Source organism: Mustela putorius, unplaced genomic scaffold (assembly GCF_011764305.1).
Source record: "Mustela putorius furo isolate JIRA1106 unplaced genomic scaffold, ASM1176430v1.1 tig00004068_pilon_pilon_pilon, whole genome shotgun sequence".
Classification (NCBI taxonomy): Eukaryota; Metazoa; Chordata; class Mammalia; order Carnivora; family Mustelidae; genus Mustela; species Mustela putorius.
The window spans coordinates 604,201-620,298 of record NW_025422199.1 but is presented as its reverse complement, the minus strand read 5'-3'; the positions used below and the strand labels follow the sequence as shown (position 1 = coordinate 620,298).

General features: G+C 38.0%; 1 protein-coding gene across 6 annotated transcripts in view; it reads right to left on the bottom strand.

The window, feature by feature from the left end:
• Positions 1 to 16,098, bottom strand: part of PHF8 (PHD finger protein 8) — a 98,554-nt gene that overhangs the window by 64,267 nt on the left and 18,189 nt on the right. For all 6 annotated transcript variants that reach the window (XM_004780593.3, XM_004780589.3, XM_045072772.1 and 3 more), the window contains exons 3-8: positions 15,053 to 15,138; positions 14,579 to 14,687; positions 9,828 to 9,988; positions 9,064 to 9,205; positions 7,325 to 7,511; positions 4,150 to 4,312 (exon numbers count right to left, since the gene is read on the bottom strand). In XM_004780593.3, coding sequence (XP_004780650.1) covers positions 4,150 to 4,312; positions 7,325 to 7,511; positions 9,064 to 9,205; positions 9,828 to 9,988; positions 14,579 to 14,687; positions 15,053 to 15,138 — 848 coding nt within the window. The remainder of the gene's footprint in view (positions 1 to 4,149; positions 4,313 to 7,324; positions 7,512 to 9,063; positions 9,206 to 9,827; positions 9,989 to 14,578; positions 14,688 to 15,052; positions 15,139 to 16,098) is intronic.

Genomic DNA, 16,098 nt, shown 5'->3' with positions numbered 1-16,098 from the left:
AATGTTAATACCAGTAGCTTACGATAAGATGTATCTATCTTATCTATTATACACATAAATTAAAACTAGAGCAACTACTAAATATCTATACAAACCAGAAGCTAAAAATTCATATGGAAATTCAAGGAGCCCAGAATAGCCATAATAATCTTGAAAAGGAAAAACCAAGTTCTAGGGCTGATACTTCCTGACTTCAAAATTATTACAAATGCATTTATAATGTATTTATTTGTCTTAAAAATTTTTCTGCATATACTGAGAACCATATCATATAGTGTTTTTTTTTAAAGATTGTTTATTATATTAGAGAGAGAGAGAGTAATTGAAACAGTATGATATAAGGATAGACATACAGATCAATGGAACAGAATTCAAAGTCCAGAAAAAAACCAATACATCTATGGTCAACTGATTTTTGAGAAAAGTGTCAAGACAATTCAAAGGTGAAAGAACAGCCTTTGGTTCTGGGACAACTGGGATAGCACACGAAAAAGAATGAATTTGGACCCTCACCTCACACTATATACAAAAGTTGACTTGAAATGGATAAAAAACCTAATGTAATAATCAGAACTACAAAACTCTTAGCAGAAAATATAAGTGTAAATCTTCATGACCTTAAATTATGAATTAGGCAATGGTTTCCTATATATGACACCAAAAGCACAAGCAAATAAAGAAAAAAGTAGATAAACTGGACTTTCGTTCTTCATAGGACACTCTCACCAAAGTGACAAGAGAGAAAATATTTTCATATCACATATCCGACAAAGTCTAATGACCAATATATATAAAGAACTCTTACAACTCAACAATTAAAAAAACAAATTACCTGTTACCCTGTTACCTGGGTAACAGTTTTGAATTCATACTCCTCCATAAAAAGATACACAAATATCCAATAAGCACATGAAAAAATGTTTAACATTAACAGTCATTATGGAAACACAAATTAAAATCTCAGTGAGCTACCACTTCACATGCACTAGGATGGTTATAATCACAAAGACAGAAAAGAACAAGTGTTGGGGAGGATGTGGAAAAATTGAGACCCTATAATGGTGGGGGTGCTTTAGGAAACAATTTGGCATTTCCTGAAGAAGTTAAAACACAAGAGTTAACAGCAATTCTTTTCTTAGGTATGTTCCCAAGAGAAAAGAAAATATACATTAACACAAAAACTTGTACATGATTGTTCATAGTAGCATTATTCAGTATATTCTATTCAAAAAATGAAAACCCAAATATCTATTAAGATGATGAAAGGATAAACAAAATGTGGTATATCCACACAGTGGAATATTATTCGGCCATTTAAAGAATAAGTACTGACAAATGCTAACACATGGATGAATCTTTTTTTTTAATATGGATGAATCTTAAAAATATTTTGCTAAAAAAATATTTTGTTGAGTGAAAAAGCCAGGTATAAAAGACCACATATTGAATGACAAATATGCAGAACAGGCAAATCCATATACAAAGAATGGACAAAAGTGGTTGACAGGGGTGGGAGAAGGAGTGGAAGGAATGAGGGGTAACTGCTAATGGGCACAGGATTTCTTTTTGAAGTGATGAAAATTTTCTGGTATTAGACAGTGGTGATGGTTATACAACCTTGTTTAAAAAACTGAATGGCACTGAGGCACCCAGGTGTCTCAGTTGGTTAGGTGTCTGACTTGTGATTTCGGCTCAGGTCATGATCTCAGGGTTGCGAGATCGAGCCCTGTGTAGGGTTCTACACTCTGTGCCAGGCCTGCTTCAGATTCTCTCTCTGCAACCCCTTCTTCTCTCACTCTCCCTCTCTAAAAAAACAAAACTGAACTGCACCCTTTAACATGGTAAGTTTTTTCTTTTTTTAAGATTTTATTTATTTATTTGAGAGACAGAGAGAGAGAGTGAGAGAACACAAGCAATGGGAGCAGCAGATAGAGTTCAGAGAAGCAGGCTCCCCACTGAGTAGGGAGCCTGATGTGAGGCTCAATCCCAGGACCCTGGGGTCATGACCTGAGCAGACACTTATCTGACTGAGCCACCCAGGCACCCAGTGGTAAGGTTTTTTTAAAGATTTATTTATTTATTATTTATTTATTTTTTAAAAGATATTATTTATTTATTTGACAGAGAGAGAGACAAGCAGGGGGAGTGGGAGAGGGAGAAGCAGGTTTCCCGTGGAGCAGGGAGCCCAATGCAGGGCTCAATCCCAGGAGCCTGGGATCAGCTGAAGGCATATCCTTAACAACCGAGCCATCCAGGTGCCCAAAGATTTATTTCTTTTAAAAGATTGTATTTATTTATCTGTAAGAGAGAGAAAGAGAGAGAGCAAAAGCAGAGGGAGCATCAGGCAGAGGGAGAAGTAGGCTCCCTGCTGAGCAAGAAGTCTGATGTGGGATCTGATCCCAAAACCCTGGAATCACAATCTGAGCTGAAGGAAGATGCTCAACTGAGCCACCCAGGTACCCCTAAAGATTTATTAACTTGAGAGAGAGAGAGAGAGAGAGAGAGAGCACAGGCAAAGCTAACAGGGAGGGGCAGAGGGAAAGGGGAGAGAGAATCTTAAGCAGACTCCCTGCTAAGCACAGAGCCCAACTCAGAGCTTATGACGCTGAGATCATGACCTGAGCCAAAATCAAGAGTCCAATGCTTAAAGGTGTTCATAACATGGTAAAGTTTTATGGTGTGTGAATTACATCCCAATTTTTCTAAAAATACATTTAGCTAAATGAAAATGAAAACACAACATATCAAAATATGTGACACAGTTCAATCAGTGCTGAGGAGGAAATTTATAGCACTAAATGCTTACACTAGAAAAGAGGGAAATCTGAAATCACTAATCTAAGTTCCTGTCTCAAGACTGGAGAAAGGAGCAAAATATACCCCCAGCAAGCAGAAGGAAGGAAAAACAAAGATAAAAGCAGAAATCAATGAAACTGAATAAAAAGACAACAGAAAAAACTGTTGAAACAGAAAGTGGCTCTTTAAAAAGTTTGAAAAATTGGCAAACCTCCATCAAGACTGACACAGAGTAAGAGAAGGCACAAATAACTAGTATCAGGAATGAAGCAGAGGATATCACTAAAGACTTGGAAGACATCAAAAAGATAGTAAGGAAATATTATGAACAACTGTATACATTCATAAATTTGACAACTTAGATAATATGGACCAATTCCTTGAAAACACAACTATCATAGCTCACCCAGTATGAAACAGATAATTTGAATAGCCTGCTAAAGTTTAAGGAAATTGAATGTTAATAAAAACTTCCTGGGGCGCCTGGGTGGCTCAGTGGGTTAAGGCCTCTGCCTTCGGCTCAGGTCATGATCCCAGGGTTCTGGGATCGAGCCCCGCATCGGGCTCTCTGCTCAGCGGGGAGCCTGCTTCCTCCTTCTCTCTCTCTGCCTGCCTCTCAGCCTACTTGTAATCTCTGCCTGTCAAATAAATAAATAAAATCTTAAAAAAAAATAAAATAAAAATAAAAAAATAAAAACTTCCTAAAAAAAAAATCTCCAGATCCATGTGACTGCACTAGAGAATTCTACCAAAGTTTTGAGAAAATTAAACATTAATTCTGAAAGCAAAGAATGAAAATTAATAAATCAAGGAAAATCTAAATAAATGGAAAGACATACTGGGTTCATGGAAGACTCAACATGGTAAAAATGTCAACTTCCCCAAATTGAGACAACCGGGGGCACTTTTTCAAAACAAAAACTTAGATCCCACCCCAGACCTACAAATTCATAATTCAAGGGGTGAAGCCTAGGCATATATTGTTTTGAAATATATATGACCCAAGTCATTCCGATTTATAGACTGCAATGCCAGCCTCCAGTCACTATCCCTAGAGTCATGGGGTGGAAAGACCTATTCTCTCTCTGTCCACCAAGCTGACATCAGTCTAGTGCAAGGGAGTCCATCAACCTCTTCCTAGACTTTCCCATTTGCAGCTTCATGAAGTGACCATGATGCCCACTGGCCATCATGTGAATTTTCCTGTGGTCCAGTCTGAGTTACCAGTTGATATGAGAGGGATATCCCACATAATCAGATCAATACATCATGGAAAGGGGCTGACTCTGGTGCCACAACTGCCCTTCCACTTCTCGCCCTTCTGAAACCCTCCCAGAGGGGCCCACGGAAGACCTGTAGGAATGAAAAGTGTCTGTCCTTGCTTCACGGAACACTTATAGCACTTGTCCACCTGGTCCCCAAAGAACATCTCGTTCTGGTTAGAGGAGCTGCTCCAGCACTCAAAGAGAGTCAGGTTGGCATTTGTTGGGCGGATCAGGTAGAAGATCTTCTCACCCTGAAACAAAAAGAGGTTGAAGTGCCAAAAATATCAGGTTTTCCAGAAAAATATTCCACAGGATCTCCGAAAGGATATTCTCTTTCTCATGCTCCAAGACCATGTAACATGACAGAATTCTTTTCCAAACCCATCCAAGAATCATTTTCACGTGGATTTGAAAAACTTTAAAAGGTCCTTTTGAACTCTGTATTTTTAAGCTTCTATAAGATTGACAAAACGACTTGGAAAGGGCATCTCAAACAAAATTGTTCGGCTTAGGACAAATGTACACCAAAAGATCCTATTTTAGATGCAACCAGGCCAAATGAGAAATGGCCTCTATAGATGAGTAGATCAATACTAGTAGCCCTAAGAGAATTTAAGGCCACATTACTGATGAAAAGAAAACTGAATTTGCCTTTAAATGCCATTTACAAAGAGTGTTCCTTCTCACACCTGCAATCAAAGCTAATAAATGTTTAAAAGTTCAGTAATTGCCAAAGGACTTCTAGAAGATTATATGTTAGGCGATTATCTGTTGGAAAAACATTTTATTTCCTAATTATGTTCTGCCTGGACAATCACCAGATAGATTATTTGGCAGAAAAGAAACAAAAGCCCACTAGTACAAAAACATCCCCAACTGACACTTGATTAGTTTAACTGGTGTTTCATGATAATAAATTCCAGTGTAGAAAAGCAACAACACTAGAAATTATCTACTGTAAAATTGGAAAAATTTGAATCAGATCAGTAGAGTAGATAATAGTATTATACATATATCAACATTAATTTCCTGATTTTGTAACTATACTGTGGTTATATAAAAGAGAATGCTCTTATTTTCAAGAAATACACACTGATTACAAGATAAAGAGAAACCATGTCTGTAACTATTCTCAAATGTTTCAGAAAAAAATATATAGAGGGAACTATTTTATTATTTATTATGTTTACTTCAGAGGAAGAATATAATGAAATGGTAACATTAGGAAATCTAAGTGAAGGGCACACAGAAATTCTTCCTACCACTCTGCAATTTTTCTATGAAAACTATTTTATATATAAAATATATATGTATTTCTATAAAAATTATTTTAAAATAAAAGAGGGGCACCTGGGTGGCACAGTCAGTTAAGCGTCCAACTCTTGGTTTTGGCTCAGGTAATGACACTCATGGTCATGAGACCAAGCCCCACATCAGGCTCCATGCTCAGCACAGAAGTCTGCTTGAGATTCTCTCTCCCTCTTCCTCTGCCCCTCCCACTTGTGCTTGCTCTCTCTCTCTCAAATAAATAAAAGAAAAAAGTTAAACCTAACATTTGAGTAACAGTGATCTACATTCTCCAATTTCATGCTAAGCCAGTAGAAACAACTAGTTTAGGATTCACAATCATTTGGACAATAGCCACATCCAAGTTTTTGACTCTTTCCTTGGCATTTCTGTTAAGAAAATTAAATAGCATGATGGTGGAAGAATCAAAATTATTTTCCAGACCTCAAAAGTCCTTCATAGTCACTAACAATCCATATGCTAATTACAAAAATTTTACAACCACTAAATAGGAAACTACCCATAGGAACATTGACATTAAAAAAGACTTGTTATAGGGGTGCCTGGGTGGCTCAGTGGGTTAAAGCCTCTACCTTTGGCTCAGGTCATGATCTTAGGGTCCTGGGATCGAGCCCCATATCAGGCTCTCAGCAGGGAGCCTGCTTCCTCCTCCTCTCTCTCTCTCTGCCTGTGTCTCTGCCTACTTGTGATCTCTCTCTGTCAAATAAATAAATAAAATCTTTTATAAAATAAAGACCTGTTATATATGCTCTATCTGACGGTAATGGCAGTTATGTGTCTACATATGACTGTCAAAACTCAGCAAACTATACACCTGGAATAGACTAAATTTATGGTGTATAAATTATATCTCAATAAAGATAGTAAGGGGGAGGGGAAGTTTCTCATGTTACCAAGAATTTCTACAGTAAATATGGACATTTCCATACACAGTCATAGGAGTATGGATTGGTTCAATTAAGATTAACAGTCAGAGAAAACCTTAGGTTATTAAAAAAATGTTAAGCATTGCTGCTATAAACATTTGGGTGCACATGCCCCTTTGGATCACTACATTTGTATCTTTAGGGTAAATACCCAGTAGTGCAATTGCTGGGTCATAGGGCAGTTCTATTTTCAACATTTTGAGGAACCTCCATGCTGTTTTCCAGAGTGATTGTACCAGCTTGCATTCCAACCAACAGTGTAGGAGGGTTTATAGCAGCAATGTCCACAATAGCCAAACTATGGAAAGAACCTAGATGTCCATCAACAGATGAATGGATAAAGAAGATGTGGTATATATACACAATGGAATACTATGCAGCCATCAAAAGAAATGAAATCTTGCCATTTGCGACAACGTGGATGGAACTGGAGGGTATCATGCTTAACGAAATAAGTCAATTGGAGAAGGACTATCATATGATCTCCCTGATGTGAGGAAGTAGAGATGCAACATTAGGGGTTAAGGGGGTAGAAGAATAAATGAAACAAGATGGGATTGGGCGGGGACAAGCCATAAGTGACTCTTAATCTCACAAAACAAACTGAGGGTTGCTTGGGGGAGCAGGGTTGGGAGAAGGGGGGTGGGGTTATGGACATCGGGCAGGGTATGTGCTATGGTGAGTGCTGTTTAGTGGGTAAACCTGGCGATTCACAGACCTGTACCCCTGGGGATAAAAATATATTATATGTTTATAAAAATAAAAAAATTTAAATTAACAAAAAAGAAGGTTAAAAAATAAAGGCAATAACTTCTTTCGGATAAAAAAAAAATGTTAAGCATCAAAACTGTAGACACAGTTTATATGGCATATCCACTAAGTGCCCAACCCCAAGAGAGCAGTTATATGGAGATGTCACCAAACAATCTGGGAGATGGGTAGACCTTAGCGGCCTATTTTGTGCTACCACCTGACACAAAGAGGGAGGTTCAAGGCTAGGCTGCCTCTAGAAGTCACATTCGTTCCTACCTTGAGCACATGGTACCAGACCGAGGTGCCACCAAAGTCAATGTGAAAGTCTGTATAGCTATCCCGCACACTCATGAGGCAATACTTCTGCACATTGGGCCTCTCAAATATACACTCCTCTGGCCACAAGTTCTCCACCCACGACAGCTTCCGAACAATCTTGGGAGTCTCCACAAGGTTAGAAAGCCTAGCAAGGAAGGGATGGAAAGCAGATGTCAGCTGATTGGGAATTAAAGGTTAAAGCCTGAATAAAATGTTCCCCATCCCAGTGAGAGTCACGTAAGACAAAAAAGTTCTTTCTGCAGAATCCCTAAGGGCACCTAGCTCACTTATTCCTGTAAGTCTGGTCAGCATCCTCATTCCACTCAGCTCCAGAAGTCCTAAGTCCTAGCTCCACAGCATCCCCCAGTTAAAGGAGATAATTTCCTCCACTAAATGCTCATAACTCTCCCAACCTGGACCCACTTGGTACTTGGTCAATAACAGTTTTTGTACTGTCCCCATCTCATAGGGTCTTTATGAGGAACCATTAGAGAAACTTCTCAAAGGCTCAGTTTCAGGTAAAGAAGTACCTCTCCCAAATACCTGGTTGTTTTGTCTTATGTAAAAACCACAAACCTTATAATACTGTACTTCCTTCCTTGTCCTGACCTTCAGGAAATTTACTGAAAACTCTACAGTCCTTCTCTACCAACTATCCAGACACTCATACACATATTTTGTGTGCAGATTACCCTCCAGATGCATCCTATTTACCCTTTATTTTCCTTTTGTTCCAATTTTTCCATTTTTTCCCTATGTATCTCTGTAAGCCACTTCAAATAGTCTTTCAAGATGAAGTGAGGTATAAACAACCATAGTTTTTTTTAAATCCTCAGGTTTTTAAATTTGTATGTTAAAACCAACAGCAAGGGTTTTAATATTGTACTATAGTTATGTAAGATGTTGCCATTGATAGAAACTGGCTGAAGAATACACAGGACCTCCCTGTGTGTTTTTTTGCAACTTCCTGTGGCTCAGTGGGTTAAAGCCTCTGCCTTCCAGCTCAGGTCATGATCTCAGGGTCCTGGGATTGAGCCCCGCATTGGGCTCTCTGCTCAGCAGGGAGCCTGCTTCCTTCTCTCTCTCTGCCTGCCTCTCTGCCTACTTGTGATCCTGTCAAATAAATAAATAAATAAAATCTTGAAAAAAAAGTAATCAGACAGTAAGCTTTCTAAGTACAAATGGATATGTTATATAATACTTTGGGAACTCCCACAGTTCTGAGCACAGAGAAGACTACACCATATATCTACTGAGTGCATGAGTCCACATAGAATCATTTAAAGGTTATCAGCTTTTTTTTTCTTTTAAATCTAAGAAACCTTATCCTTAGAGAAACTACTTGGGGTTAATTCAGTAAATCTATTTCCAGGGACAGAGGGCCTATCCTGAGAGTTAAACAGTGACCATGCCACAATCAAAATACCAAAAACAAGGTCTAAGAAAGCTGCTCTAGCTCTTGAAGGAGACAAAAATTAACTAAAATAGTTACTGCATACTCTTATCTAACGCTAGAAACTTTAGAAGAGAAACACAATTTGGTTGTTATAATGTGATCATCTACCCTAGAAAGTATAAACCAGCTCATCATCCCAAAGGAAGAAACTACCAAGAGGAAGGGAAAGGAACACTTATTCTCAGTATATCACAAGTTCCAAGGACTTTGTTTGTTTTTTACTTACCCCTGCCCTTCCTACCTGGTATCAGAGAATTCCAAACTAATGACATTGAGGACTTTCTCTCTCTTTCCACTGTAATAATATTTCACAAAATCACCGAGCTTCATCTTGCAGTCGGCCTGGCGGGTCACATCAATCACATCAATCTCTTTGTCAGAACCTGGAATAAAGAGATGGGTTCTGTACCAAGTGGCCTTGGACCAGGGAAGCCTCCCTCCCCTCCTCACCTGTCCCTACAATGGACTGGCACGCAAAACTTCTCACCTCAGACACACTGCATTTGTGTGTGCATGTTTTAGAGGTAGGGGTAGAAATCCCTCACACTCTCCTTAGATCTACATGCTGGGTCCAGGTTTGCTACAGCAACAGAACAGCCTGACATACAGCATCACTTACAGTACAATCCATGTGCCTGGGCCCTATTTCTTCACTTCTCTTGCTATCCCCAAAAAGTCATGGCCAGGAGACAACTGGCACATGAGGTCAAAAGTCAAAGGCTTTCTCGTCTCAACAGAAAAGAGACCACCATGATACCTGGAATTCTCCAGGTTAAAAAAAAAAAATGGGGCTCAGCCTGGGTGTTTGTGGCCTACAAGGAGGAAAAGGAAAAGAAAAGCAGGATTTTGGTTCTAGTTTTACCAAAGAATGACTCTGGGTAAATCCCTTTGCCTCAGATTCCCAAGATGGCTAGAAAAGAAATGTAAAAGAAGACTGGAGGGGAAGGGTCATGGGACTTGATGAGAATAAACAATGTCACAGTTAAGAGGATCCATGATGCTTACCAACATAGTGTTCCACATCCCTCACAGTGAATGATGGAGAGGGCAGTGTCATCCCCAATCCATCCTTCTTCAAGACTAGGATGGGCACACTGAAGCTATTCTCTTCCAGGAATTCCACGGTCAGCTGACTTCCAGTGGGCTTCAGAATCACTTCATCTGAGCTGTGGGCCACATGAGAGAAAGCCTGAGCCCCAGAGGCTCTGCCACAGAAGGCCTCACTTGATGCTGCTATTAACCCAAAGAGTGGGGCCTTCCTTAGTGGACCTTAATGTGGGGTAGAAGCTAATGTCATACACCTCATTTGCCAGGGAAGAAATGACCTATCCTAGGCAAGAAGCCTGGTCATTGGAAGAGGTGAGGAGCTAAACTTAGGATATATTGTCAATAGGGTACTCTTCTCTGAATGCCAAAAAAAGAAATCAGCCAACAGCCTGTCCAGAAAGTAAAGATGTATCTGCAAATTTAGCTAATTCACTCTAACCCAGAGCAGCATCATTCATTTAAAACACTGGCAAATAAAGAGAAAAGACTGATTTTTGGATGACATATCCAATAAAGGGTTAGTATCCAAAACATATAAAGAACTTACACAACTCAACACAAAAAAAAAAAACACAAGTGATACAATTAAAAAATGGTCAGAAGACATGAACAGACACTTCTTCAAAGAAGACACAGAGATAGCCAACAGACACATGAAAAGATGTTCAACATCATTCATCACCAGGGAAATGCAAATCCAAACTACAGTGAGCAATCACCTTACACTTATCAGAAAGGCTAAAATCAAAAACAAGAAACAAGTGTTGGCGATAATGTGGACAAACAGGAACTCTCATGCACTGTTGGTACGAATGCAAACTGGGACAGCCACTGTGGAAAACAGCATGGAGATGCCTCAAAAAATAAAATAAAACTGTCATAAGATCCAGTAGTCACACTACTGGGTATTTACCCAAAGAATACGAAAACCCTAATTCAAAAGGATATATGCAGCTCTATGTTTATTGCAGTAATATTTACAATAGCCAAATAATGGAAACAGCCCAAGTGTTCAATAGTTAATAATAGATAAATGAATAAAGAAGATGTGGTGTACATATGCACATACACACAAATACACATACACAATGTGTATTATTCAGCCATAAAAAGGAATGAAATCTCACCATTTGCAATGACATGGATGGAACTACAAAGTATAGTGATAAGCAAATAAATGAGTCAGAGAAAGACAAATACCATATGATTTCACTCATATGTAGAATTTAAGAAACAAAACAAAGAAAAAATAAAGAGACAAACCAAAAAACAGACTCTTAACTATAAAGAGCAAACTGATGGTTACCAGAAGGGAAGTAGGTGGGGGGATAGGTGAAATAGGTGATAAAAATTAAGACTACACTTATCATGATGAGCACTGAGTAATGTATAGAATTGTTGAATCACTCTATATTGTATACCTGAAACTAATATAACACTGTATGTTAACTATATTAGAATTAAAATAAAATTAAAATTGTTTTTGATTTTTACAAGCACCTTCTCAATACATATACTTAGTTAACTAGAAAACTAGAAATCATGCTGGAGATAGACTATTTGGCCAAGTTGCATTGGAACAAACATCTGGAAAAATATTAAGCTCAATGTGTATCTCACTCTTTACATAATTCTAAATGGATCTAAGATTAAACTGAAAAACATGGTCACAGAGTAGTAGAAAAACATGGGAGAGACAAGGCCCAGTAGTAATTAAAAAATAGCAATAAATAAATTTAACTACATAAAAATTAAAATTTCCTACAAGGAAACTTAGGGGTGCATGTATCTTGAGTGTTTTTCTCTTCTTTGGGTAAATACTAAGTAGCAGAATTACTGGATTATAGGACATTTCTATAATTTTCCACAGTGGCTGTACCACAGGGTTCCTTTTTCTGCACATCCTCTCCAACACTTGCTATTTCTTATCTTTTTTATTCTAGCCATTCTGACAGGTCTAGGGTCTAATAACCTCATTGTTTACTGTAGTATTATTTACAATAGCTAATACAGAGAAGCAACCTAAATGTCCATTCATAGATGAATGGATAAAGATGTGGGTGTACATATACACATACAATGGAATATTACTCAACCATAAAAAAGAATGAGATCTTGTCATCTGCAACATGGATGGTTCTAGAGGACATAATACTAAATGAAACAAGCCAGAGAAAAACAAATACCACAGGATTTCATTCATGTGGATCATGATGATCATTGAGTAATGCATAGAATTGATCATTTATACCGTATAGTTGAAAAACTAATAAAAGACTCTATGTTAATTATACCTCAACAATAAATACATGCTTAAATAAAATTTTGTGCAAGAAAAGCTATTATAAATCAGTAAAAATGGGCAGTAACCCAATAGAAAAATTGTCAAATGACATAAGCAGGCAGTAACCAGAAAAAGAAATAAAGATGACTTATAAAAGCACAAAAATATATGTACCTTCTGTGCACCTGAATATTTATAGCAGCAATGTCCACAATAGCCAGACTATGGAAAGAACCTAGATGTCCATCAACAGATGAATGGATAAGAACCTAGATGTCCATCAACAGATGAATGGATAAAGAAGATGTGGTGTGTGTGTGTGCATATATATATATATATGCATATACATATATATATGTATATATATATAGTGGAATACTATGCAACCATCAAAACAAACGAAATCTTGCCATTTGCAGTGACATGGATGGAACTAGAGGGTAGTATGCTGAGCAAAATAAGTCAATCCGAGAAAGACAATTATCATATGATCTCTCTGCTATAAGGAATTTGAGAGGCATGGCGGGGGGTTGTAGGGGGTAGGGAAGGGAAAAACGAAACAAGATGGGATCAGATGGGAGATAAACCATAAGGGACTCTAAATCTCATGAAACAAACTGAGGGTTTCTGGGGGGTGGGGGAGTAGAGATAGGATGGCTGGGTTAGGGACATTGGGGAGGGTATATGCTAGGGGAGTGCTGTGAAATGTATAAGCCTAATGATTCATAGACTTGTACTCCTGAAGCAAATAATACATTATAGGTTAATAAAAAATATATATGGTATCATCACTTTGGAAACAATTTAGCAACATTTATAAACATTTTTTAAGATTTTATTTATTTATTTATTTGACAGAGAGAGAGATCACAAGTAGGCAGAGAGGCAGGCAGAGAGAGGGGGAGGCAGGCTCTCTGCTCAGCAGAGAGCCCAGTGCGGGACTCGATCCCAAGACCCTGATATCATGACCTGAGCCACAAGCAGAGGTTTAACCCACTGAGCCACCCAGGTGCCCCCATTTATAAACATTTTTAAGGCACATATTCTTTGGTCTAGCAATTTCATTTTTAGGTAGTAAATCCACACATATACTCATCCACATATACAAAAACTTAAGTACAAAGACATTCACTGCATACACTGCAACACTTTTTTCTAATAGCAAAATACTAGAATCAATTTAAATGTTCAATATGGTTAAATAAATTATATAACCATACAACAGAATACTAAATGTTCATGAAAAAGAATGAAAAACATCTGCATATGCTATTATGGATTAATTGCCAAGATATGTAATTTTGGTTTTAAAAAAAGCAAGATGCAGAAAACAGAGTGTATTAATGCTTTTTCAGAAAAGCAGGACACACACACACACACACATTTATATTAAAAAAAACTATTTCTTAATGAATGCACAAGACACTGGTTGACTGGAGAAGATCTAAGGGAGGAGAAAGGAGACTCACTGCCTCTGAACAAACAAAACAAAGAATATTAAGTTGAAGGAACACATAATCCTAAATAACATTTCAATTACAGGAAAGCTGAAAATGGTTGTGCAAATTAAAAACCTAGCAAAAGACAGTGCTTTATTCATTACTTTTTCTAACTCATTACTTCTATTCAAGTAATTTATTTTTAATAAGCCCATTAATATTTTTTAAAGGGAAAAAAAAGCCACCTGGCTGGCTCAGTCAGTAGAACATGACACTCTTGATCTCTGGGTCATGAGTTCAATCTTCATGTTGGGCACAGAGTTTAATTTTGAAATAAAAATTTTTTTAAATTAAAAACAAAACAGATTAAACGGGGAAAAATATTTTTTTGATTTAAAAGAAATGTATGACCACTCAAACATTTTTTTAATTTTTAAAAAGTTTCCTTTTCTCTACAATGAGAGAATTAAACTTTCTGATTTTTAGACTCCTAGTTGAAGCATTCCTTGGGTGCATATAAATATCCTCTCCTGAAAGGTAAAAACTGATTCCCAATCTACCAAAGGTTTTTACGAGCAGATGTTAACATACTCTGCATGTTAAATGAAACTCTAACAATGTTTCTTAGAAAAGGACTAAAACAGGGGGGCCTGGGTGGCTCAGTTGGTTAAGCTCTGCCTTTGGCTCAGGTCATGATCCCAGAGTCCTGAGATGGAACCCCATTGTCAGGCTGCCTGCTCAGCAGGAAGCCAGCTTCTCCCTCTCTCTCTGCTGGTCCCCCTGTTTGTGCTCTCTCCTATCTCTCTCAAATAAATAAATAAAATCTTTTAAAAAATGACTAAAACAGAAGATCCATCCCCAAAGGGAACACATAGAACCCTAAAGACATTCCCAAATGAGGGAGGCACCTAACAGGACAGCCAGTGGGAAAGTTGGGAAGAGATGGATCCTAGACTCCCAGAGCCCTGGCATTCACCAACCCTCACCTGTCAAAGGTCCTACTCCGGAGCTCTCGAATGAACGTAGGGCTTCCAGTCTTCACTGGCTTCCCCTTGTGTGTATCATGTCCTTTAGAAGATACACGGCGTTTTTTCACTAAGCCAGAAAAAGACATGAGACTGTGAGTCAGAATGGCCATGCGCTATGGTTCCAGGAGCAAAGGATTCAGCAGATCCTGCTTCTCTTCCAATCTAACAACTTCTTGGAACACCTGGAGTCAAGGAGGCCCTCACAAACTCAGGGAAAGCTCCTGGTGAAGCTGGTGGTTTCTCTGAGGAAGTCCCTAGGGAGATAAAGCTCTGTACTTCTGCCCTCTCAGTGGGGCAGCTACTAGCCGAGGGGCCTAAACAGGCTTTTGCTATTTCCCAAGTATTCAGGCAAAGGCAATCTCCCTTCCAAGCTTCTTTTGCTTTGTCTCACCTCTGGACCATCTTCTCTTGGAAATCCCAAGATCTACTTACTAATGGAGGGCCCATGTAAGACTTCACAGTTGGGGCAGTGGTAGAGGTCAATGTCAGCAGCCTTTTCCTCTTCAACACCAACACAACTAGAAAAGAGAAAAATCAGTCAAGGTTTATAAGGAAATTTTATTTCTGATAAAGTATAGAACTGTGCTGTCCAGTACACATGCTATTTACATTTAAATTAATTCAAAACATGGAGGAACAACCTTATCATACTAGCTACATTTCAAAAGCTCAGTAGCCACATGTAGCTAAAGTTACCATATTGGGCAGATTATCAAACATATTCATCAATACAAAAAGTTATACTGAACCACACTGGTCTAAAATAATTATGACAGAGCTAAAAATATAGACAGCAAAGCTTCATTAAGACTCAAAATGGTCAAGGGGTACCTAGGTGACTCAGTCAATTAAGCATCCGACTCCTGATTTCAACTCAGGTCATGATCTCTGGGGCCTGAGATGAGCCCTGCATCGGGCTCTGTGCTCAGCAGGGAGTCTGCTTTAGGTTCTCTCCCTCTCCATTTGCCCCTCCCCCCTCTCACACACTCACTCTCTCTCTAAAATAAATAAATATTTTTTTTAAAAAAGACTCAGAATGATCAAAGCTAGAAGAGATTCTAGGACATGTTGTCCAATACAAATATAACGTGACCCAATAGCTGCATTAAAAAGGTAAAAAGAAACAGGTGAAATTAATTTTAGTAATATTTATTTTAACCAATACATCTAAAATACTCTTACTTCAACATGTAGTCAAAAATTTAAACTTTATTAAGCTATTTTACTTGACTAAATGAAATGACTGAAAAGAGTATTTTATAATCGACAGTGCTGAGCGAAGGATCACAGGTAATCGTTTTTTTCCTCCTTATTTGTATTTTCTAATTCTCTACAATGAATATGTATTACTAATTTCATACTGTAACATCTAAAAAAGATTTATTTCATTTCAAAAATTTAAGTTTGCATGTATATGAGGTGGAAATCTTACAAAACTAAACCCTTCTTGGGGCGCCTGGGTGTCTCAGTGGGTTAAA